This window comes from Coregonus clupeaformis, chromosome 24 (genome assembly GCF_020615455.1).
Source record: "Coregonus clupeaformis isolate EN_2021a chromosome 24, ASM2061545v1, whole genome shotgun sequence".
Lineage (NCBI taxonomy): Eukaryota > Metazoa > Chordata > Actinopteri > Salmoniformes > Salmonidae > Coregonus > Coregonus clupeaformis.
In genome coordinates, this window is record NC_059215.1 from 32,955,260 (window position 1) to 32,980,482 (window position 25,223).

The 25,223-nt window shown below is 41.3% G+C and overlaps 1 protein-coding gene across 3 annotated transcripts in view; it reads left to right on the forward strand.

Moving 5' to 3' along the window:
* The window catches only part of LOC121538280 (thymocyte selection-associated high mobility group box protein TOX-like), a 146,679-nt gene that overhangs the window by 91,407 nt on the left and 30,049 nt on the right, over positions 1-25,223 (forward strand). For all 3 annotated transcript variants that reach the window (XM_045207145.1, XM_045207146.1, XM_045207147.1), the window contains one exon: positions 19,536-19,796. In XM_045207145.1, coding sequence (XP_045063080.1) covers positions 19,536-19,796 — 261 coding nt within the window. The remainder of the gene's footprint in view (positions 1-19,535; positions 19,797-25,223) is intronic.

Consider the following 25,223-nt stretch of genomic DNA (forward strand, 5'->3'; position numbering starts at 1 on the left):
TCCCCGCCCTATCTTAGCTCATTGGTCACCATAGCAGCACCCACCCGTAGTCTGCGCTCCAGCAGGTATATCTCACTGGTCATTCCCAAAGCCAACACCTCCTTTGGCCGCCATTCCTTCCAGTTCTCTGCTGCCAATGACTGGAACGAATTGCAAAAATCTCTGAAGCTGGAGACTCTTATCTCCCCCAATAACTTTAAGCATCAGTTGTCAGAGCACCTTACCGATCACTGCACCTGTACACAGCCCATCTGAAATTAGCCCACCCAACTACCTCATCCCTATATTGTTATTTTATTTGCTCTTTTGCACCCCAGTATCTCTATTTGCACATAATCTCTTGCACATCTAGCATTCCAGTGTTAATACTATTGTAATTATTCTGCACTATAGCCCATTTATTGCCTTACCTCCATAACTTGCTACATTTGCACACACTGTATATATATTTTCTGTTGTATTTTCTGACTTTATGTTTTTTTCTTTACCCCCATATGTAACTCTGTGTTGTTTTTATTGCACTACTTTGCTTTATCTTGGCCAGGTCGCAGTTGTAAATGAGAACCTGTTCTCAACTGGCTTACCTGGTTAAATAAAGGTGAAATAAAAAAATAAAATTTTTTTTTTTAAAGAGGACTAAATAGTTTTTTTTTTTCTCTCCCCCCACTAACTCTCTCTCTCCCTCTCCACCTCCACCCCCCCAGTGATATTTTTCATCATATGGAGACCAAGGTCATGCTTGAAATATAATAGACATGTAGGCATCTGGTCTAATTCTGTGGGAAGTTAAATCTATATGAATGGCCCTGCCGCAGTGGATTCTCTCTGATGCACTCCTCGCGGTTCAGTGACAGTAAATCACAATGTTCTCTTATTACCCTGACTGGAATGAGGGCATAGAGAGAGAACTTGAGGGATCCCCCCCATTTGCCACGGCTTAAAGAGAATGACATCACAGAAATAAAAAATAAATGAGGATTAAGGGTAGGCTATTGTGCCATATGTGATTACCAGGGCTTCCACATTCCCCTGGCGGGAAGAGTGACTACAGGCTGACATCTTTTATTTATTCTTGTGATTTTACCCATAATGAATGGATGAAATAAGGAAATGTGGTGCAGCACAATACTAGGCCCACAAATATCCCTGTTTATGGCCACTGACAAAGATCATGCTTTTCTGGATGTTTCAACCTATTGTAGGAGTCTGTCAGAGCTTTATTTCTTTATACATACTCATTTATCTTCAACCTCTAAGTTTTTAACTGAACTGACAAAGAGTTTATAGTTGAGCTGACAGCCGTTTTGCACTGTTTCGCTATGGTTTTAATCATCAATATTTTATTAATGTAGTAGTGTTTCCCCTTCTAGAAAGCTATGACCTTTGGCTTTCACCTGGAATTGTTTATTTATGTCTGAGAAAAAAACACTTTTCAACCCATATGATCTAGTACATAATAAAAGTATAATAAACCACATACAAATATGCTAAAAAATAAATTACAAAAATGTGAATGAATAAGCCTTTTCATACATTATAATATGTCCATATATAGTTATGATCTGTTTTATGAACATCTACCCAAGATATTTCACCTTCTTTATTACTTTACCAAACATATCATGACATTGGTGATAGTCAGAATCTGTTAAATTTTGTGAACGTCTAAATCAACATTTGGGGGCCTTTTTAACACCGTGCGTCCCTCCTACAGACAAGGGGAGAAGGGTGATGTAAAGGGCTTAATTTTGTCGTTCTGAGCATATGCAATGCATCTGCCTCCGACGTAAAACAAATGTTTAACTTCCACACAAAATTACTTTGTTACTTATTGTAGGTTTAAGGAGGTGTGTAGGTCGCATTCTTTATCGTAGAGCTATAAAAGTTAGGTATTTAGATCCGCCTGCTTGAGACAAATTCAGCGATTGCTTTGCCACGTCTGTGCCGTGAAGCAGTCGAGCTGGATAAATGTTTTTCTAAGGACCGCCTCTTTGACGTAACGTTGCAGTGAATTTATATATAAATTAATTGAATGATGCAGCCGACCACCAGAGAAAGGCAAATACACGTTTATTCGACAGAGGACGTTGACATAATTCTAGGAAGGTCTGGATTGCTGTCTTGTGACTTCTATAACGGTGTGAAATCAATCAAATAAGTCATGGAAACATATATATTTTTAATTGGGGTAATTCTAGTGCCCAATTTCGGGGACTGTCAGCTTATTATGGTGTGTTTCTTTTTCCGCTCTGGTCAAAAGTCTTCCTCATATTATTTTGTGTGTGCGTTTTTGGTGGAGATCGAGCTGAGCTCAAATAGGCCACACACAGCTGTAATGGAGTGTGGATAGGGGTCTTTTACCCTTCTTTTACCCAACTAAATTAGATCTATTTTGGTGTGACATTTGAGGGAATTGCCAGTGGGGGGGAGCAGGTTGGAAGATTTTTATGTATTTTTTATTTAACCTTTATTTAAGATACCGCACTCCCCCTCCCCAAAGCTTCTAAAGGACATCACCTGTGACCCTGACACAGGATTGGACGCTACAAACCGCCCCCTTTTCAGTCCACTTATCCCAGTTCTACCTGGCTGTCAGTCAGCCGGCTCTGAAATGCATCTTCTGCTCTTTTTCAATCGAGGGCCATTTATTGCCATTGCCATCTATTGTAGAGAGTTGGTTCTGCTGATGCCTCACCCCAATGGAGTTTTGTGTCAATTCAAAGCCTGGTGGATAGGTCAAGCGCCTTGACGCACTGTCCTTTGCCCTTTTGACCATCGTTCTGAAACACCCACTCGTCCTCGTTGATGGGTGTCATTTCTGTCCTCTCTCTGCTCAACAGGCTTTTCTTGGCAGTTGGCACTAGTCCTAGAATGTAGTGATGTGTTGTGTTTGAGTAGCCTATCCTCACCCGACTGTCGTCATCCTATTTCTTTCTCTTATCTTAGCTATAGATGGCGGACATCTTTGTTTATGCATCACCAGCTACTACACATTGCTACAACAAGGCCGATCTGTCGTTTTCTTGACGTGACATGTAGCTACTGGACTGGCTTTCAATAGGTAGCCTATTCTTAGTAAATGTAGAGGGTGTTTGATTAAGCAAATGGAATGCAGTATTGTAGTATACAGTACAATCAAAACAAAGCATTTAAATGTACATGTATGCTGTGGAATACTGTCGTTAGTGTATTTATCTGATATTATTCAACAGATATTAATCCATATAATCACTGGTGTTAGATTTATTGCATATGTGGACAGCCTACATGTAGAATGGAACTGTACAGTCGTGGTCAAAAGTTTTGAGAATGACACAAGTATTGGTCTTCACAAAGTTCGCTGCTTCTGTGTTATGAGATATTTTTGTCAGATGTTACTATGGCATACTGAAGTATAATTACAAGCATTCCATATGTGTCAAAGGCTTTTATTGACAATTACATTAAGTTTATGCAAAGAGTCAATATTTGCAGTGTTGACCCTTCTTTTTCAAGATCTCTGCAATCCGCCCTGGCATGCTGTCAATTAACTTCTGGGCCACATCCTGACTGATGGCAGCCCATTCTTACATAATCAATGCTTGGAGTTTGTCAGAATTTGTGGGTTTTTGTTTGTCCACCCGCCTCTTGAGGATCGACCACAAGTTCTCAATGGGATTAAGGTCTGGGGAGTTTCCTGGCCATGGACCCAAAATGTCGATGTTTTGTTCACCGAGCCACTTAGTTATGAATTTTGCCTTATGGCAAGGTGCTCCATCATGCTGGAAAAGGCATTGGTCGTCACCAAACTGTTCTTGGATGGTTGGGAGAAGTTGCTCTCTGAGGATGTGTTGGTACCATTCTTTATTCATGGCTGTGTTCTTAGGCAAAAATGTGAGTGAGCCCACTCCCTTGGCTGAGAAGCAACCCCACACATGAATGGTCTCAGGATGCTTTACTGTTGGCATGACACAGGACTGATGGTAGCGCTCACCTTGTCTTCTCCGGACAAGGTGTTTACCGGATGCCCCAATCAATCGGAAAGGGGATTCATCAGAGAAAATGACTTTACCCCAGTCCTCAGCAGTCCAATCCCTGTACCTTCTGTCCCTGATGTTTTTCCTGGAGAGAAGTGGCTTCTTTGCTGCCCTTCTTGACACCAGGCCATCCTCCAAAAGTCTTCGCCTCACTGTGCGTGCAGATGCACTCACACCTGCCTGCTGCCATTCCTGAGCAAGCTCTGCACAGGTGGTGCCCTGATCCCGCAGCTGAATCAACTTTAGGAGACGGTCCTGGCGCTTGCTGGACTTTCTTGGGCGCCCTGACGCCTTCTTCACAACAATTGAACCTCTCTCCTTGAAGTTCTTGATGATCCGATAAATGGTTGAGTTAGGTGCAATCTTACTAGCAGCAATATCCTTGCCTGTGAAGCCCTTTTTGTGCAAAGCAATGATGACGGCAAGTGTTCCTTGCAAGTAACCATGGTTAACAGAGGAAGAACAATGATTTCAAGCACCACCCTCCTTTTAAAGCTTCCAGTCTGTTATTCTAACTCAATCAGCATAACAGAGTGATCTCCAGTCTTGTCCTCGTCAACACTCTCACCTGGGTTAACGAGAGAATCACTGACATGATGTCAGCTGGTCCTTTTGTGGCAGGGCTGAAATGCAGTGGAAATGTTTTTTGGGGATTAAGTTCATTTTCATGGCAAAGAGGGACTTTGCAATTAATTGCAATTCATCTGATCACTCTCCATGACATTCTGGAGTATATGCAAATTTCCATCATCAAAACTGAGGCAGCAGACTTTGTGAAAATTAGTATTTGTGTCATTCTCATACATTTTGACCACGACTGTAGAAAGGAGGAGTTGTGTAGTGTCCTCAAAGCTTTACAAGCATTTTCTCTCCGCAAAAAAGAATAATACATTTCACCTTTCATGGGAGGGCAATGGTTGGGGAGCGAGGTTGAATCAACATTTTACATTTCGTTTTGACCCCTTCTGTTTTCTCCGCAGCCCGCCATGTCCTGAAAGACAGTAGATGTATGAATTATTTATCTGTGTTTGAAAATATTAAACTTGTAATGTCCTTGTCCCTCATTTTATCCTCAAGGGCATCCAACTGAGCTGTTAAAAGAATGGAAGGCCTGGTTGTAAAATTGCCTCTTGCAGCATTCAAATCTTCTAACATGCATCCTACATCAATTTACTTTAATCTTGGAGAATGAATTGTCTGAAATACATATTGTGGTAGTTCGGATAAAAGCTGGATGAAATGCAGGGGAAGTTTTAGCCGTTTTAAGCATTTAAAAAGTGGTGAATCCATACAAGCAAAGAAGCAAGCGTTTCATAATGTCTTAGCAACATACACTACATGATCAAAAGTTGTTCGTCGAATATCTCATTCTAAAATCATGGCATTAATATGGAGTTGGTCCCCCCTTTGCTGCTATAACAGCCTCCACTCTTCTGGTAAGGCTTTCCACTAGATGTTGGAACATTGCTGCGGGGACTAATGCCACAAGAGTATTAGTGAAGTCGAGCACTGATGTTGGGCAATTAGGCCTGGCTCGCAGTCAGCGTTGCAATTCATCCCAAAGGTGTTCGATGGGGTTGAGGTCAGGGCTCTGTGCAGGCCAGTCAAGTTCTTCCACACCAATCTCGACAAACCATTTCTGGATGGACCTCGTTTTGTGCACGGGGGTAATGTCATGCTGAAACAGGAAAAGGCCTTCCCCCAACTGTTGCCACAAAGCTGGAAGTACAGAATCGTCTAGAATGTCATTGTATGCTATAGTGTAAAGATTTCCCTTCATTGGACCTAAGGTGCCTAACTCGAACCATGAAAAATAGCCCCAGACCATTATTCCTCCTCCACCAAACTTTACAGTTGGCACTATGCATTGGGGCAGGTAGCATTCTCCTGGCATCCGCCTAACCCAGATTTGTCCATCGGACTGCCAGATGGTGAAGCGTGATTCATCACTCCAGACAACACGTTTCCACTGCTCAAGAGTCCAATGGTGGCGAGCTTTACACCACTCAAGCCGACGCTTGGCATTGCGCATGGTGATCTTAGCCTTGTGTGCGGCAGCTCGGCCATGGAAACCCATTTCATGAAGCTCCCGATGAACAGTTCTTGTGTTGACGTTGTTTCAAAGGCAGTTTGGAACTCGATACTGAGTGTTGCAACCGAGGACAGACCATTTTTACACGCTACGCGCTTAAGCACACAGCGGTCCCGTTCTGTGAGCTTGTGTGGACTACCACTTCGCGGGTGAGCCGTTGTTACTCCTAGACGTTTCCACTTCACAATAACAGCACTTACAGTTGTTCGGGGCAGCTCTAGCAGGGCAGAAATTTGACGAACTGACTTCTTGGAAAGGTGGCATCCTATGACGGTGCCATGTTGAAAGCCACTGAGCTCTTCAGTAAGGCCATTCTACTGCCAATGTTTGTCTATGGCGATTGCATGGCTGTTTGCTCGATTTTATACACCTGTCAGCAACGGGTGTGGCTGAAATAGCCGATTCCACTAATTTTAAGGGGTGTCCACATACGTTTGTATATACACTACCAGTCAAAAGTTTGGACACACCAACTCATTCAAGGGTTTTAATTTATTTTTACTATTTTTTACATTGTAGAATAATAGTGAAGACATCAAAACTATGAAATAACACAAATGGAATCATGTAGTAACCAAAAAAGTGCTAAACAAATCAAAATATATTTTATATTTGAGATTCTTTAAATAGCCACCCTTGGCATTCTCTCAACCAGGTTCATGAGGTAGTCCACTGACTGAAATGCATTTCAATGAACAGGTGTGAAAGAGCACAGTTAGAACGATATGGCATATAGATGCAAACCGGATGGACATCATGAAAATGATCGGAGCGGTTGAGGGTAGAGGATGTTCAGGAGTAAAAACAAACAAAATAGAATGATTGTAAAATTGACTGTGTCTATAAAATGTATATACAGTGGGGGAAAAAAGTATTTAGTCAGCCACCAATTGTGCAAGTTCTCCCACTTGAGAGGCCTGTAATTTTCATCATAGGTACACGTCAACTATGACAGACAAATTGAGAAGAAAAAAATCCAGAAAATCACATTGTAGGATTTTTTATGAATTTATTTGCAAATTATGGTGGAAAATAAGTATTTGGTCATACCCTTTGTTTGCAATGACACAGGTCAAACGTTTTCTGTAAGTCTTCACGAGGTTTTCACACACTGTTGCTGGTATTTTGGCCCATTCCTCCATGCAGATCTCCTCTAGAGCAGTGATGTTTTGGGGCTGTCGCTGGGCAACACGGACTTTCAACTCCCTCCAAAGATTATCTATGGGGTTGAGATCTGGAGACTGGCTAGGCCACTCCAGGACCTTGAAATGCTTCTTACGAAGCCACTCCTTCGTTGCCCGGGCGGTGTGTTTGGAATCATTGTCATGCTGAAAGACCCAGCCACGTTTCATCTTCAATGCCCTTGCTGATGGAAGGAGGTTTTCACTCAAAATCTCACGATACCTGGCCCCATTCATTCTTTCCTTTACACGGATCAGTCGTCCTGGTCCCTTTGCAGAAAAACAGCCCCAAAGCATTATGTTTCCACCCCCATGCTTCACAGTAGGTATGGTGTTCTTTGGATGCAACTCAGCATTCTTTGTCCTCCAAACACGACGAGTTGAGTTTTTACCAAAAAGTTCTATTTTGGTTTCAACTGACCATATGACATTCTCCCAATCCTCTTCTGGATCATCCAAATGCAATCTAGCAAACTTCAGACGGGCCTGGACATGTACTGGCTTAAGCAGGGGGACACGTCTTGCACTGCAGGATTTGAGTCCCTGGCGGCGTAGTGTGTTACTGATGGTAGGCTTTGTTACTTTGGTCCCAGCTCTCTGCAGGTCATTCACTAGGTCACCCCGTGTTGTTCTGGGATTTTTGCTCACCGTTCTTGTGATCATTTTGACCCCACGGGTGAGATCTTGCGTGGAGCCCCAGATCGAGGGAGATTATCAGTGGTCTTGTATGTCTTCCATTTCCTAATAATTGCTCCCACAGTTGATTTCTTCAAACCAAGCTGCTTACCTATTGCAGATTCAGTCTTCCCAGCCTGGTGCAGGTCTACAATTTTGTTTCTGGTGTCCTTTGACAGCTCTTTGGTCTTGGCCATAGTGGAGTTTGGAGTGTGACTGTTTGAGGTTGTGGACAGGTGTCTTTTATACTGATAACAAGTTCAAACAGGTGCCATTAATACAGGTAACGAGTGGAGGACAGAGGAGCCTCTTAAAGAAGAAGTTACAGGTCTGTGAGAGCCAGAAATCTTGCTTGTTTGTAGGTGACCAAATACTTATTTTCCACCATAATTTGCAAATAAATTCATAAAAAATCCTACAATGTGATTTTCTGGATTTTTTTTTCTCAATTTGTCTGTCATAGTTGACGTGAACCTATGATGAAAATTACAGGCCTCTCTCATCTTTTTAAGTGGAGAACTTGCACAATAGGTGGCTGACTAAATACTTTTTATCCCCACTGTACTTATTTCCCTCATTAAAATGCAAATCAATTTATAACATTTTTGACATGCGTTTTTCTGGATTTTTGTTGTTGTTATTCTGTCTCTCACTGTTTAAATAAACCTACCATTAAAATTATAGACTGATCATGTCTTTGTCAGTGGGCAAACTTACAAAATGTCAAAAATGTTATAAATTGATTTGCATTTTAATGAGGGAAATAAGTATTTGACCCCTCTGCAAAACATGACTTAGTACTTGGTGGCAAAACCCTTGTTGGCAATCACAGAGGTCAGACATTTCTTGTAGTTGGCCACCAGGTTTGCACACATCTCAGGAGGGATTTTGTCCCACTCCTCTTTGCAGATCTTCTCCAAGTCATTAAGGTTTCGAGCCTGACATTTGGCAACTCGAACCTTCAGCTCCCTCCACAGATTTTCTATGGGATTAAGGTCTGGAGACTGACTAGGCCACTCCAGGACCTTAATGTGGTTCTTCTTGAGCCACTCCTTTGTTGCCTTGGCCGTGTGTTTTGGGTCATTGTCATGCTGGACAACCTTGTCCCTGACATCCTTGGAGAGCTCTTTGGTCTTGGCCATGGTGGAGAGTTTGGAATCTGATTGATTGATTGCTTCTAATGTTTCCACCTCCATGTTTGACGGTGGGGATTATGTTCTTGGGGTCATAGGCAGCATTCCTCCTCCCCCAAACATGGCGAGTTGAGTTGATGCCAAAGAGCTCGATTTTGGTCTCATCTGACCACAACACTTTCACCCAGTTCTCCTCTGAATCATTCAGATGTTCATTGGCAAACTTCAGATGGGCATGTATATGTGCTTTCTTGAGCAGGGGGACCTTGCGGGCGCTGCAGAATTTCAGTCCTTCACGGCGTAGTGTGTTACCAATTGTTTTCTTGGTGACTATGCTCCCAGCTGCCTTGAGATCATTGACAAGATCCTCCCGTGTAGTTCTGGGCTGATTCCTCACCGTTCTTATGATCATTGCAACTCCACAAGGTGAGATCTTGCATGGAGCCCCAGGCCGAGGGAGATTGACAGTTCTTTTGTGTTTCTTCCATTTGCGAATAATCGCACCAACTGTTGTCACCTTCTCACCAAGCTGCTTGGCGATGGTCTTGTAGCCCATTCCAGCCTTGTGTAGGTCTACAATCTTGTCCCTGACATCCTTGGAGAGCTCTTTGGTCTTGGCCATGGTGGAGAGTTTGGAATCTGATTGATTGATTGCTTCTGTGGACAGCTGTCTTTTATACAGGTAACAAACTGAGATTAGGAGCACTCCCTTTAAGAGTGTGCTTCTAATCTCAGCTCGTTACCTGTATAAAAGACACCTGGGAGCCAGAAATCTTTCTGATTGAGAAGGGGTCAAATACTTATTTCCCTCATTAAAATGCAATTCATTTTATAACATTTTTGACATGCGTTTTCCTGGATTTTGTTGTTGTTATTCTGTCTCTCACTGTTCAAATAAACCTACCATTAAAATTATAGACTGATCATTTCTTTGTCAGTGGGCAAACTTACAAAATCAGCAGGGGATCAAATACTGTTTTCCCTCACTGTATACAGTGGGGAGAACAAGTATTTGATACACTGCCGATTTTGCAGGTTTTTCTACTTACAAAGCATGTAGAGGTCTGTAACTTTTATCATAGGTACACTTCAACTGTGAGAGACGGAATCTTAAACAAAAAACCAGAAAATCACATTGTATGATTTTAAAGTAATTAATTTGCATTTTATTGCATGACATAAGTATTCGATCACCTACCAACCAGTAAGAATTCCGGCTCTCACAGACCTGTTAGTTTTTCTTTAAGAAGCCCTCCTGTTCTCCACTCATTACCTGTATTAACTGCATCTGTTTGAACTCGTTGCCTGTATAAAAGACACCTGTCCACACACTCAATCAAACAGACTCCAACCTCTCCACAATGGCCAAGACCAGAATGCTGTGTAAGGACGTCAGGGATAAAATTGTAGACCTGCACAAGGCTGGGATGGGCTACAGGTCAATAGGCAAGCAGTTTGGTGAGAAGGCAACAACTGTTGGCGCAATTATTAGAAAATGGAAGAAGTTCAAGATGACGGTCAATCACCCTCGGTCTGGGGCTCCATGCAAGATCTCACCTCATGGGGCATCAATGATCATGAGGAAGGTGAGGGATCAGCCCAGAACTACACGGCAGGACCTGGTCAATTACCTGAAGAGAGCTGGGACCACAGTCTCAAAGAAAACCATTAGTAACACACTACGCCGTCATGGATCAAAATCCTGCAGCGCACACAAGGTCCCCCTGCTCAAGCCAGCGCATGTCCAGGCCCGTCTGAAGTTTGCCAATGACCATCTGGATGATCCAGAGGAGGAATGGGAGAAGGTAATGTGGTCTGATGAGACGAATATATAGCTTTTTGGTCTAAACTCCACTCGCCGTGTTTGGAGGAAGAAGAAGGATGAGTACAACCCCAAGAACACCATCCCAACCGTGAAGCATGGAGGTGGAAACATCCTTTTTTGGGGATGCTTTTCTGCAAAGGGGACAGGACGACTGCACCGTATTGATGGGAGGATGGATGGGACCATGTATCTCCTGAGTGGCGCAGTGGTCTAAGGCACTGCATCGCAGTGTTAACTGTGCCACTAGAGATCCTGGTTCGAATCCAGGCTCTGTCGCAGCCGGCCGCGACCGGGAGACTCATGGGCGGCGCACAATTAGCCCAGCGTCGTCCAGGGTAGGGGAGGGAATGGCCGGCAGGGATGTAGCTCAGTTGATAGAGCATGGCGTTTGCAACGCCAGGGTTGTGGGTACGATTCCCACGGGGGGCCAGTATAAAAAAATAAAAAATATGTATTCACTAACTGTAAGTCGCTCTGGATAAGAGCGTCTGCTAAATGACTAAAATGTAAATGTAAAATGAGATCTTGGCCAACAACCTCCTTCCCTCAGTAAGCGCATTGAAGATGGATCGTGGCTGGGTCTTTCAGCATGACAACGACCCGAAACACACAGCCAGGGCAACTAAGGAGTGGCTCCGTAAGAAGCATCTCAAGGTCCTGGAGTGGCCTAGCCAGTCTCCAGACATGAACCCAATAGAAAATCTTTGGAGGGAGCTGAAAGTCCGTATTGCCCAGCGACAGCCCCGAAACCTGAAGGATCTGGAGAAGGTCTGTATGGAGGAGTGGGCCAAAATCCCTGCTGCAGTGTGTGCAAACCTGGTCAAGACCTACAGGAAACGTATGATCTCTGTAATTGCAAACAAAGGTTTCTGTACCAAATATTAAGTTCTGCTTTTCTGATGTATCAAATACTTACGTCATGCAATAAAATGCAAATGAATTACTTAAAAATCATACAATGTGATTTTCTGGATTTTTGTTTTAGATTCCGTCTCTCACAGTTGAAGTGTACCTATGATAAAAATTACAGACCTCTACATGCTTTGTAAGTATGAAAACCTGCAAAATTGGCAGTGTATCAAATACTTGTTCTCCCCACTGTATATATATATATACATACATACAGTTGAAGTCGGAAGTTTACATACACTTAGGTTGGAGTCATTAAAACTCGTTTTTCAACCACTCCACTCATTTCTTGTTAACAAACTATAGTTTTGGCAAGTCGGTTAGGACATCTACTTTGTGCATGACACAAGTAAATTTTCCAACAATTGTTTACAGAAAGATTTTCACTTATAATTCACTGTATCACAATTCCAGTGGGTCAGAAGTTTACATGCACTAAGTTGACTGTGCCTTTAAACAGCTTGGAAAATTCCAGAAAATGATGTCATGGCTTTAGAAGCTTCTGATAGGCTAATTGACATCATTTGAGTCAATTGGAGGTGTACCTGTGGATGTATTTCAAGGCCTACCTTCAAACTCAGTGCCTCTTTGCTTGACATCATGGGAAAATCAAAAGAAATCAGCAAAGACCTCAGATAAATAATTGTAGACCTCCACAAGTCTGGTTCATCCTTGAGAGCCATTTCTAAACACCTGAAGGTACCACGTTCATCTGTACAAACAATAGTACGCAAGTATAAACACCATGGGACCACGCAGCCGTCATACCGCTCAGGAAGGACACGCGTTCTGTCTCCTAGAGATGAATGTACTTTGGAGCGAAATGTGCAAATCAATCCCAGAACAACAGCAAAGGACCTTGTGAAGATGCTGGAGGAAACAGGTACAAAAGTATCTATATCCACAGTAAAACGAGTCCTATATCGACATAACCTGAAAGGCCGCTCAGCAAGGAAGAAGCAACTGCTCCAAAACCACCATAAAAAAGCCAGGCTACGGTTTGCAACTGCACATGGGGACAAAGATCGTACTTTTTGGATAAATGTCCTCTGGTCTGATTAAACAAAAACAGAACTGTTTGGCCATAATAACCATCGTTATGTTTGGTGGAAAAAGGGGGACGAAGAACATCATCCCAACCGTGAAGAACGGGGGTGGCAGCATCATGCTGTGGGGGTGCGTTGCTGCAGGAGGGACTGGAGCACTTCACAAAATAGATGGCATCATGAGGAAGGAAAATTATGTGGATATATTGAAGCAACATCTCAAGACATCAGTCAGGAAGTTAAAGCTTGGTCGCAAATGGGTCTTCCAAATGGACAATGACCCCAAGCATACTTCCAAAGTTGTGGCAAAATGGCATAAGGACAACAAAGTCAAGGTATTGGAGTGGACATCACAAAGCCCTGACCTCAATCCTATAGAAAATGTGTGGGCAAAACTGAAAAAGCGTGTGCGAGCAAGGAGGCCTACAAACCTGACTCAGTTACACCAGCTCTGTCAGGAGGAAAGGGCCAGAATTCACCCAACTTATTGTGGGAAGCTTGTGGAAGGCTACCCGCAACGTTTGACCCAAGTTAAACAATTTAAAGGCAATCCTACCAAATACTAATTGAGTGTATGTAAACTTCTGACCCACTGGGAATGTGATGAAAGAAATAAAAACTATTATTCTGACATTTCACATTCTTAAAATAAAGTGGTGATCCTAACTGACCTAAGACAGGGAATATTTACTAGGATGAAATGTCAGGAATTGTGAAAAACTGAGTTTAAATGTATTTGGCTATGGTGTATTTAAACACATACATACATACATACATACATACATACATACATACATACATACATACATACATACATACATACATACATACATACATACATACATACATACATACATACATACATACATATATAGTTGAAGTCGGAAGTTTAAATACACATTAGCCAAAAACATTTAAACTCAGTTTTTCACAATTTCTGACATTTAATCCTAGTAAAAATTCCCTGTTTTAGGTCAGTTAGGATCACCACTTTATTTTAAGAATGTGAAATGTCAGAATAATAGTAGAGAGAATTATTTATTTCAGCTTTTATTTATTTCTCACGTTCCCAGTGGGTGAGAAGTTTACATACAGTGGGGGAAAAAAGTATTTAGTCAGCCACCAATTGTGCAAGTTCTCCCACTTAAAAAGATGAGAGAGGCCTGTAATTTTCATCATAGGTACACGTCAACTATGACAGACAAATTGAGGAAAAAAAATCCCAAAAATCACATTGTAGGATTTTTTATAAATGTATTTGCAAATTATGGTGGAAAATAAGTATTTGGTCACCTACAAACAAGCAAGATTTCTGGCTCTCACAGACCTGTAACTTCTTCTTTAAGAGGCTCCTCTGTCCTCCACTCGTTACCTGTATTAATGGCACCTGTTTGAACTTGTTATCAGTATAAAAGACACCTGTCCACAACCTCAAACAGTCACACTCCAAACTCCACTATGGCCAAGACCAAAGAGCTGTCAAAGGACACCAGAAACAAAATTGTAGACCTGCACCAGGCTGGGAAGACTGAATCTGCAATAGGTAAGCAGCTTGGTTTGAAGAAATCAACTGTGGGAGCAATTATTAGGAAATGGAAGACATACAAGACCACTGATAATCTCCCTCGATCTGGGGCTCCTCGCAAGATCTCACCCCGTGGGGTCAAAATGATCACAAGAACGGTGAGCAAAAATCCCAGAACCACACGGGGGGACCTAGTGAATGACCTGCAGAGAGCTGGGACCAAAGTAACAAAGCCTACCATCAGTAACACACTACACCGCCAGGGACTCAAATCCTGCAGTGCCAGATGTGTCCCCCTGCTTAAGCCAGTACATGTCCAGGCCCGTCTGAAGTTTGCTAGAGTGCATTTGGATGATCCAGAAGAGGATTGGGAGAATGTCATATGGTCAGATGAAACCAAAATAGAACTTTTTGGTAAAAACTAAACTCGTCGTGTTTGGAGGACAAAGAATGCTGAGTTGCATCCAAAGAACACCATACCTACTGTGAAGCATGGGGGTGGCAACATCATGCTTTGAGGCTGTTTTTCTGCAATTGGACCAGGACGACTGATCCGTGTAAAGGAAAGAATGAATGGGGCCATGTATCGTGAGTTTTGAGTGAAAACCTCCTTCCATCAGCAAGGGCATTGAAGATGAAACGTGGCTGGGTCTTTCAGCATGACAATGATCCCAAACACACCGCCCGGTCAACGAAGGAGTGGCTTCGTAAGAAGCATTTCAAGGTCCTGGAGTGGCCTAGCCAGTCTCCAGATCTCAACCCCATAGAAAATCTTTGGAGGGAGTTGAAAGTCTGTGTTGCCCAGCGACAGCCCCAAAACATCACTGCTCTAGAGGAGATCTGCATGGAGGAATGGGCCAAAATACCAGCAAGTGTGTGAAAACCTTGTGAAGACTTACAGAAAACATTTGACCTGTGTCATTGCCAACAAAGGGTATATAACAAAGTATTGAGAAACTTTTGTTATTGACCAAATACTTATTTTCCACCATAATTTGCAAATAAATTCATAAAAAATCCTACAATGTGATTTTCGGGATTTTTTTCTTCTCATTTTGTCTGTCATAGTTGACGTGTACCTATGATGAAAATTACAGGCCTCTCTCATCTTTTTAAGTGGGAGAACTTGCACAATTGGTGGCTGACTAAATACTTTTTTCCCCCACTGTATTTGACCCCCTCAATCAGAAAGATTTCTGGCTCCCAGGTGTCTTTTATACAGGTAACGAGCTGAGATTAGGAGCACACTCTTAAAGGGAGTGCTCCTAATCTCCGTTTGTTACCTGTATAAAAGACACCTGTCCACAGAAGCAATCAATCAATCAGATTCCAAACTCTCCACCATGGCCAAGACCAAAGAGCTCTCCAAGGATGTCAGGGACAAGGTTGTCCAGCATGACAATGACCCAAAACACACGGCCAAGGCAACAAAGGAGTGGCTCAAGAAGAAGCACATTAAGGTCCTGGAGTGGCCTAGCCAGTCTCCAGACCTTAATCCCATAGAAAATCTGTGGAGGGAGCTGAAGGTTCGAGTTGCCAAACGTCAGCCTCGAAACCTTAATGACTTGGAGAAGATCTGCAAAGAGGAGTGGGACAAAATCCCTCCTGAGATGTGTGCAAACCTGGTGGCCAACTACAAGAAACGGCTGACCTCTGTGCCAACAAGGCTTTTTTTGTTGTTATTCTGTCTCTCACTGTTCAAATAAACCTACCATTAAAATTATAGACTGATCATTTCTTTGTCAGTGGGCAAACTTACAAAATCAGCAGGGGATCAAATACTTTTTTCCCTCACTGTATATATGCGGGAAAAAAACATGGGGGATTGGATGTGATGCAGACAATTACATTGATGGAAGTTACAATCTATTTGCAATATTAAAGCTGATCTACCCCCCTAAAAAAATATATAATAATAATAATAATAATAATAATTGTAAAATAAAAAAATACTTAACAGGTGTGCCTTCTTAAAAGTTAATTTGTGGAATTGATTTCCTTCTTAACGCGTTTGAGCCAATCAGTTGTGTTGTGACAAGGTAGGGGGGGTATACAGAAGATAGCCCTATTTGGTAAAAGACTAAGTCCATATTATGTCAAGAACAGCTCAAATAAGCCAAGGGAAACGACAGTCCATCATTACTTTAAGACATGAAGGTCAGTCAATACGGAAAATCTCAAGAACTTTGAAAGTTTCTTGAAGTGCAGTCATAAAAACCATCAAGCGCTATGATGAAACTGCCACTCATGAGGACCGCCACAGGAATGGAAGACCCAGAGTTACCTCTGCTGCAGAGGATAAGTTACCAGTCTCAGAAAATGCAGCCCAAATAAATGCTTCACAGAGTTTAAGTCACAGACACATCTCAACATCAACAGTTCAGAGGGGACTGTGTGAATCAGGCCTTCATGGTCGAATTGCTGCAAAGAAACCACTACTAAAGGACACCAATAAGAAGAGGAGACCTGCTTGGGCCAAGAAACACGAGCAATGGACATTAGACTGGTGGAAATTTGTCCAACCGCTGTGTCTTTGTGAGACGCGGTGTGGGTGAACGGATGATCGCCGCATGTGTAGTTACCACCGTAAAGCATGGAGGAGGAGGTGTTATGGTGTGGGAGTTCTTTGCTGGTGACACTCTCTGTGATTTATTTAGAATTCAAGGCACACTTAACTAGCATGGCTACCACAGCATTCTGCAGCGATACGCCATCCCATCTGGTTTGGGCTTAGGGCGACTATCATTTGTTTTTCAACAGGACAATGACCCAACACACCTCGAGGTTGTGTACGGGCTATTTTACCAAGAAGGAGAGTGATGGAGTGCTGCATCAGATGACCTGGCCTCCACAATCCCCCGACCTCAACCCAATTGAGATGGTTTGGGTGAGTCGGACAGCAGAGTGAAGGAAAAGCAGCCAACAAGTGCTCAGTATATGTGGGAACTCCTACAAGACTGTTGGAAAAGCATTCCAGGTGAAGCTGGTTGAGAGAATGCCAAGAATGTTTAAAGCTGTCATCAAGGCAAAAGGTGGATATTTGAAGAATCTCAAATATAAAATATATTTTGATTTGTTTAACAATTTTTTGGTTACTACATGTTATTTTTGTAGTTTTGATGTCTTCACTATTATTCTACAATGTAGACAATAGTACAAATAAAGAAAAACCCTTGAATGAGTAGGTGTGTCCAAACTTTTAACTGGTACTGTATAGTGTAACAGTCAATAAATGTATCCGAGACACAAGTATCTCATTGATGCTTGATGTCATAAAGTGTCTTAATAAATGCTGTTCTTTCATTGTTGTGCACATGTTCAAATGCACAGTAAACTATCTCATATTACTGTATAGCCAAGTTATGACAAACCATACAGTATCCCTTCAATGCCATTGGTAGGTTCATTCAGAGAATAATAGGACTGATTAGAGCCACATAGGTTCATAGGACTTTCTGCAGTAATCTAATGATGGTGTGCCCAAATTACATACTTGAAAATGCTTGCTAAGTGACATATTAGCTTTTTTTTTTATAAGAAATCCTTATATATTACAATAATGTACAATATTTATCTTGTTCATTAGACAAAACTATAGTAGCACAGTCCTTGAAAGTGTTTTGAGAAGTGCAATTCCAATGGACAAAGTAGAAAATAAATATGGGTTGTCAATAACCTGTTATGTGGGAATACGAGCTCTCACTGACGTTGAATACAATAGTAATTATAGTATTGTGTTATAAGCCCATACACATCAAGCTAATCTTCATGTAAAGTGTATGTTAGGAAAACATCAACAAAAAAAAACAGCCTTTTAACACGACTACCATTGAAAGAAAAAATATAACCTTTCAGCCTACTGTAGGTTTATATCTATTTTTATTTGCTAACAATATTATATTTTATGAGTTTTATCTTTGTTCCATGCACCAACACAGCCTGTTGGAGCATGCTTCATTTTCCTCAGTATTTCTTTCCATTTGTTTGCTAAAAGTATTTGTTTGCAAGATAAATGGCTGCTCTGGCAGGCAAGGTGACGGCCTACACGAAGATGATATTGAATTGATTTCTGAAATGTTGCAGAACGGACTGCTTGATGTGTGCCCCGAGACATGAATCATAAAAATTCTATTAAAAAGCTCTTGAATGGCTGACACTGGAATACTATTTGTGATGATTAATTTTCCCCAGTCATTATAAAGGGAGTCAGCATCAGATTGCCTCTGACAAAATTGCTTTTCATTCCCTGGTGAATACCCTCAGTGTGCTTTTGAGAGTGCAAAACCATATTTCTCAGCATAATATTATGTCAAGATGGTCCTTGAAGATACCACAGTGAGGCTTCCTCCTGTACCACCTGATTTGCATATGCAGAATCATAAGAACGTTTTTCACCTTGTTCTGATGGAGGGAGAGGAGGTATTTAATCACCTTAGATACAGCTCATGACGTCAAGACTATGTCAGGGGGATTTAGTCAATTCCATCTCAACCGAATTAAGTTCAAGAATTTGATTGAAATCCCATTATGAATCAGAACATTGAGAAATGTTAGTTAAAGTGAGGATCTTTAATTCAATGAGTTAAAGAAATTGACCCCAACCCTGGTGTTTGTTGCCAGTGCTCCATGAGTAAAGCTTTGTTTGGCTTCTTGATTAATAAGCCATTCATCTTCAACAAACGTTGAAGTCAATTATTTTCATCATCACAAACACATTTCTATGTTTGTACATGCTGCTGCTTTCTGTAGCTTTACATCATTCTGCATTACAACATGCTCTAGGATTGATTAAAAAAGCTGAGTGAGCACATTAGTATTGGTTATTAAAGCAAGATTTGTGTATTAATGTCTTGCTATATATAGCAACAAATGCAGTTGTAGTTTCAGGTTAATTAATTCTAGTTTCATCTCCTAATAGATGACTGTAATTTGTTGCTTCATGAATGATGGCATTTGCTGATATATTTTATTTCAATATCTCAACTATGCTCTACACTCTCACCATCTCACTCCTTTTTTCCGTGAGAGCTCGAGTGAACAAGAATTCCAATGTGTTAATCACAAATGGCAAATAAACAGAAAATGTGAACCTTGAACTTGAAACTCATCCAATCGCCTTGTCTCCCCTCTCAGAACTACTCCAGTCAGGGCCGAGGAAGCAACAGCGGAGGAGGAGGGGATGAAGACTACGAGATCCCCCCCATTACGCCCCCCAATCACGCTGACCCCTCTCTGCTGCACCTTATGGACCCCGAGTCAGGCTACACCTTTCACTCGCTGCCCCACAACGGCCTGCTCAACCCCTACTCCTACCCGGAGCTGCCCGCAGCCCTCATGATGTCCAACATGCTGAGCCAAGATAGCCATCTTCTCTCGGGGCATAATATGCACTCGGTAAGATCCACCAGTTACAGTCCTTCTCCTCTTCTGTCTCTTCCTCTTCCTCCTCCTCACTCATCCAGAGCTGTAGGTTGGTTTATGTTTATCGTCATGGAACATTTGCTAACACTTTACTTGAAGCCTGCAGGTATAACACATTATGATGCGGTTATAATGCATTGCAAGACTTGTTATGAGCAAGTATGATAACTTAATTGGTTGTTTTGTCTTCGTTGGACTGTTGTTAGGGTTGGTATGGAGGGATAACCAGTATTTGTTTGCCAATGCAGAGTAGGATTCAATTCAATGTTTTGTTAATTACCACATATTTTCAGTGTGGCTTCATAAGTGACATGTTCTTGTTTTAGAACAGGGAAACACACTTGTTTCAATTAGCAGCACTCTAACAGGCCTATTACAGAGTGTATGGACACATGCAACATTTATGCTTTACACATTCTGCTTTTTAACTCCCAGACCTTTGCGACAGACTCCTTCATGTCTATTCAATCGCCAAACTCAAAAGATTTGATTCGCTCAAAGTGAGCACAGAAGAGCGCAACGAGCTGTGCAGTGCACATTTTCATTCACTCTCTTATAGACAAAGCGAAAAAGGGGGTCTTGGAGGAGAAAGGGTTCTCCCTTGTCAGCTACTTTTCTCTTTCATAAGGATGCCGAGGACCTCCATTCCAACGCCAGTAAGCGACTATTTCATGTGTTAAACATGGTTCACACTGAACATGCAAACACCCCTGGCGTACACATTCAAGTCCTTTAATCATGGAATCGAACGATATGAATTATAGATGGCCCGCGTGTGAATAATTCCGTTTTATATACTTTCATCTGACACAAATATAACTTTTGAGTCATAAATATTAATGGGTTAATGTGAGCATCCGTGGCATTTATCCTTGGTTAATCAGGCCTTATGTGATTTTGGAATCAAAGTGCATAAGTTGTACATTTTATGTGTGTGGCAGAGACTGGGCTTAAGTCACTGTGTTGAACATACTAGTGAGCTGAATATGACTGGTATAGTGATATATAGTAGGCTACATAATGTGTTCAAGTATTTATGCGTTTATTTATTTAGTTAAACATTTGCCAGGGGTCAGAAAATGTTCTGGCTACTATTTGTCATAGCAAAGACAGCTTTAATTAATACAATTGGGATGAGGCATGCATGCATGGGTGCGTGTTCATGTGCATGCCATGTGTATGTGCTTACGCGCACAAATGTAGACCTATGGGAGAAAGCAGCTCCCTTTCCTACTTGGTGTATTAGGCCAAAAACATTTCTTTGAGAAAGAGAGTCCTGGTTTATAAACAGCTTTTGTTTCACCTTTGCAATAATCTATTTTCAAATAGTCCTTCAGGGTAATGTTCCATTTTCTTATTTCACACCCTCTTTTCTCATAAATGAACCGTCATCACCATAAATCACTGCACAAACAGAGACTTGCACACACAGTGAAAGGTCCAAAGATTTATGTAACACATTCATGTTTTCCACTTCCTCATTTTAGTACTACTCTACTGGAGCCTGGCTAATAATAGTGACTATTAATATTTCCTGTTGCCTAGCAACCTGAGCAAGTAATAGCTTACTCTGGAAAAATAGATGACCGATAAGGAAAAAAATGTCATTCATTTATTATCTCTGGGGACAAGAGGAGCTTATTTCTCAGGCAGATGCATAGAAACGTAAAGGCTGAAATATCTTGATGGAATTGAAGATGAGGATGTTTAATTTGACGTTTTTCCTATGAAGTCAATGAACCTTAATTTCAGGCCAATAAAGGCATCATTGACATATTGAATTCATATTTTTGTCATAGTCACTGCACGGTATTTGTGTTTTAGGAACATACTGTGTCGAAAGAGGCAGAAAGTTTGGTTTTTGCAACGTGGGGTAATGCAAAACATAAAGGTTTCCTTAGTATTCAATGAAGGCATGTGCTGATCATTATTATTATTATTATATTGAAACATTTTAATTCAGTGACAAGTGTTTTCGTTCATTGTTGCTGTACTGTAACCGATAAGAAAATGAGTTGATTCAACAGCAATGCCTCAAGCATACAGTTCATATCAGCAATGATAACTATCCTACAGGGTATGTAAACTCCTTTACAAATACAGACCTACAAGCTCATCTCTGGGGATGATGTTGCTGGTTTGAGTACAACATGTAGCCTAAGGCTAAAGCTCAGTAAACTTCTCTCTGCTTTAGGATCCTCCGTGCATCTCATGGCCTCCAATCACATAGCAAATGTTTTTAAAGAGATAGTTCAGGGAAATTACATACTCTTAATATGTGGTGTCTTACCTTGAAAGCAGTCTTTTGGACAAGGAGTGACCGCAATCCTCTTGCTTTTTTTTTTTTAACTAGCCACTATATGTAAATATGTAAGTTTGCTGAACTATCCCTTTAAGGCACATGTGTCAAACACATTCCACGGAGGACCAAGGGTCTGCAGGTTTTGGCTCCTCCCTTGTACTTGATTGGTGAATTAAGGTCTTTAATTAGTAAGGAGCATCAACATCATCTTTAGAAATACACATTGTCATATAAGCCCACTTGTTCATTTCTTGTCATAGTTGTCTCAAATAGCATTTTTTTTTACTGAGAGCAAAGTGTCACAAATATCCCAAATCTCTGATCACTGGTGGGGCACATGATAATACCCTTCCACTCAGTTAGAAACCTCTTATTTCTTTCTCTGAATTAATCTAATATTTGACAGGCTCCTCCCTCTCAGTTCATTCTGACTGCTCAGAAGGAAAAAGTATTAACTGCTAAATCACAGGATGATGTGCAGTAGATGGGAAAATGGGCTTGAAGCAATGATGAGAAATTGTTTTGTTTGGGTATTTAAATGCAGAGTAGAGTTGATACTAATTGTTCATATGATATGTAGCTTGGACTTGGATAAGAAAGTAGGAGTATTTTTTATGATGGTTAAATGAAATTCATATTACATCAAGCTACTGTATGTTTCATCTGAGACGTTGAATCTTAGCCTGCTTTTCTGCAGCATTTGTATGTAGTAGCTGACAACAAACTCTGCCTTTGTTGCTAATTACAATAATGACATATCACACGTGTTTAAACAGCTAGCAAAATAAGTTTCCATGGTTCGGTTCCATGGTTCGGATATGTTATCCTTGATTAGAAGCTTACGGTGGCTTGCCATTGGTAAAGTCAGCTGCCCACTCCTCATTTGGCTGATGGGCTTTCCAGTGGTCAGACGGCAGTAGCCGACACTACTTATAGTGTATAGGCTATCAACATGGTTCCAATATCAGCTTACAGTGGTGTACTGCCTCATAGCAATCAGTGGTCCGATAGTTGTTTGCTAGCTGGATAGTGCTATAGGAGAATGTTAGGTGTTTACCCAGCAACGTTCTGACCCCCCTGCCCAAAGAACCCTGCCCTCTGTTGTCTAAGGGCAGATGGACACAAAGTTTGAATGGGACATTGAACAATGCATAATTTCTAAGCTCGATGGAGCGCTCATTATGCCTGCATGGAGAATCCCTATCACAGCCAGCCCTCACTGTCAACGTTGCTTTCTCCTCAGTGTGCTATTGTGGGGGGCGTCATGTTTGACTGGCCCCCAGATCCCTGAGCCTGGATCGTCTGGCTTACGTTTGCAAGATGGGAGATGTGAGATTTGTCTCTTTGAAAAATGGGAGGGAATTCTCTGGCAGGCAGTAATAAGAGTCGAGGAGGACGGGCACAGTGCCGAGGGGGACGCCGGGACGTTTAAATATTCAAACTGAACCCCAGCCGACGTCTCATTACAAGCGTAATGAGGGTGGTTTGGGGAACTGCCCGCCGCCACAAAAGCTCAGCCAAATCTGCAAGTTCATGTAGCGCTCCGTCACATTATCCGAATTGGGGGAGTTGTTCAATCTAGTTAAACATGTGGCACTACATAGCTATTTTTGGCAGGGTGCGTCTGTCACTAGACCACAGGCTCTCTGTTGTCTAGATACTTTCAATTTGGGTTATTGTTAGACTGTGAATAGTGTCTAGTTGGCATTACTGTTGTGATGCAAAGCCAATGTTATTTTCAGACTGTTGAAGGCCATACTTGCTTTATCAATATAAAAAACAGTTGACTATGCTGCTATGCAATAATAACACATTAAAGAGATAGTTCACCCTTATTAGAAAATATCTTATTTGTTTCAATGGAAGTCAATGTACTCGATGTTACATGTTTTAAATTACATGCCCAAGTATGGATTACTGTCTCCTTGTCCATAGACTGTCAGGGTAATGGACCAATAAACAATTCTTACATCTGGATGAACTATCACTTTAATCATGTGGGATGTTATACTGTACTTCTAGATTTTCTTTATAACCAGTTTTAGATCTACACAAAGTGTTCGTTTTGAAACTGTCTGTGGTTGTTTGTGTGTGTTTTCGGCATACATTTTAGTCAGACTCACTGATTGTAACAATGTTAGCTTGACTTAATTTAATCTGTTAAGGGAAATGTGTATTGCATCACTTGGCATGTAGGACATAGACAGGGGCATAGACAGGGGGGAAAACAACACCACCATTTTAAAAGCAGCAACACAAAAAGTTTATTGATGGCTGCAGTTATTGACAGAATCATACTACATGGAAGGTGAATCAAATGTTGAACAAGGTCAGAATTAGCCAGTCACATATTATACAAATCAGTATGTGATCTTAAAAACATGAATGGTCAAATTCAAACAGCATAACCTCAAGATGAATAATAATGATTACATATGGGGCTAAAATGGACGAATTCTGCTGTTTGAAGTGAAATTAGCAATGAAGTCCAATTCCAGAAGGTCTGGGCAGGCCTGAGACACATCTAATATGACCTGCCTGCACTGTTGGCTTCAAATGGAACAGATGTGACACCTTGTTTCGCTTTCACATCAACACAATAATAGTCAGGGCACTATGATTCATTTACATTTTAGTCATTTAGCAGACTCTATCCAGACTCTATCCAAAGCGACTTACAGTTAGTGCATACATTTTTCATACTGGCCCCCCGTGGGAAACGAACCCACAACCCTGGCGTTGCAAGCGCCATGCTCTACCAACTGAATAAAAACAAATAAGTTATTAAAGAAAGTGTTTAATAAAATTAAAGTTTTGCTTTGGATGCTTATGCATGGATGAGAGTACATAAATGAAGAAGTGTATTAAAGGATTAAACATTAAAAACAAATGAGCATTCATTGCAGCTCATGAATATTCATGCTGCTAATTCAAATAACCTTAGGCGACTGTTAAGACGAATGAATATTTAAAACAGCATGGTTGTAGAGTTTTTTTAAACAATTGAATCTGGAGAACCCCTTTTTATCCTGATGAAAATAGTTATGCTTTTTCATGTTGCAGTACATATTAGTTCCAGTACAGTAAAGTACTCTAAG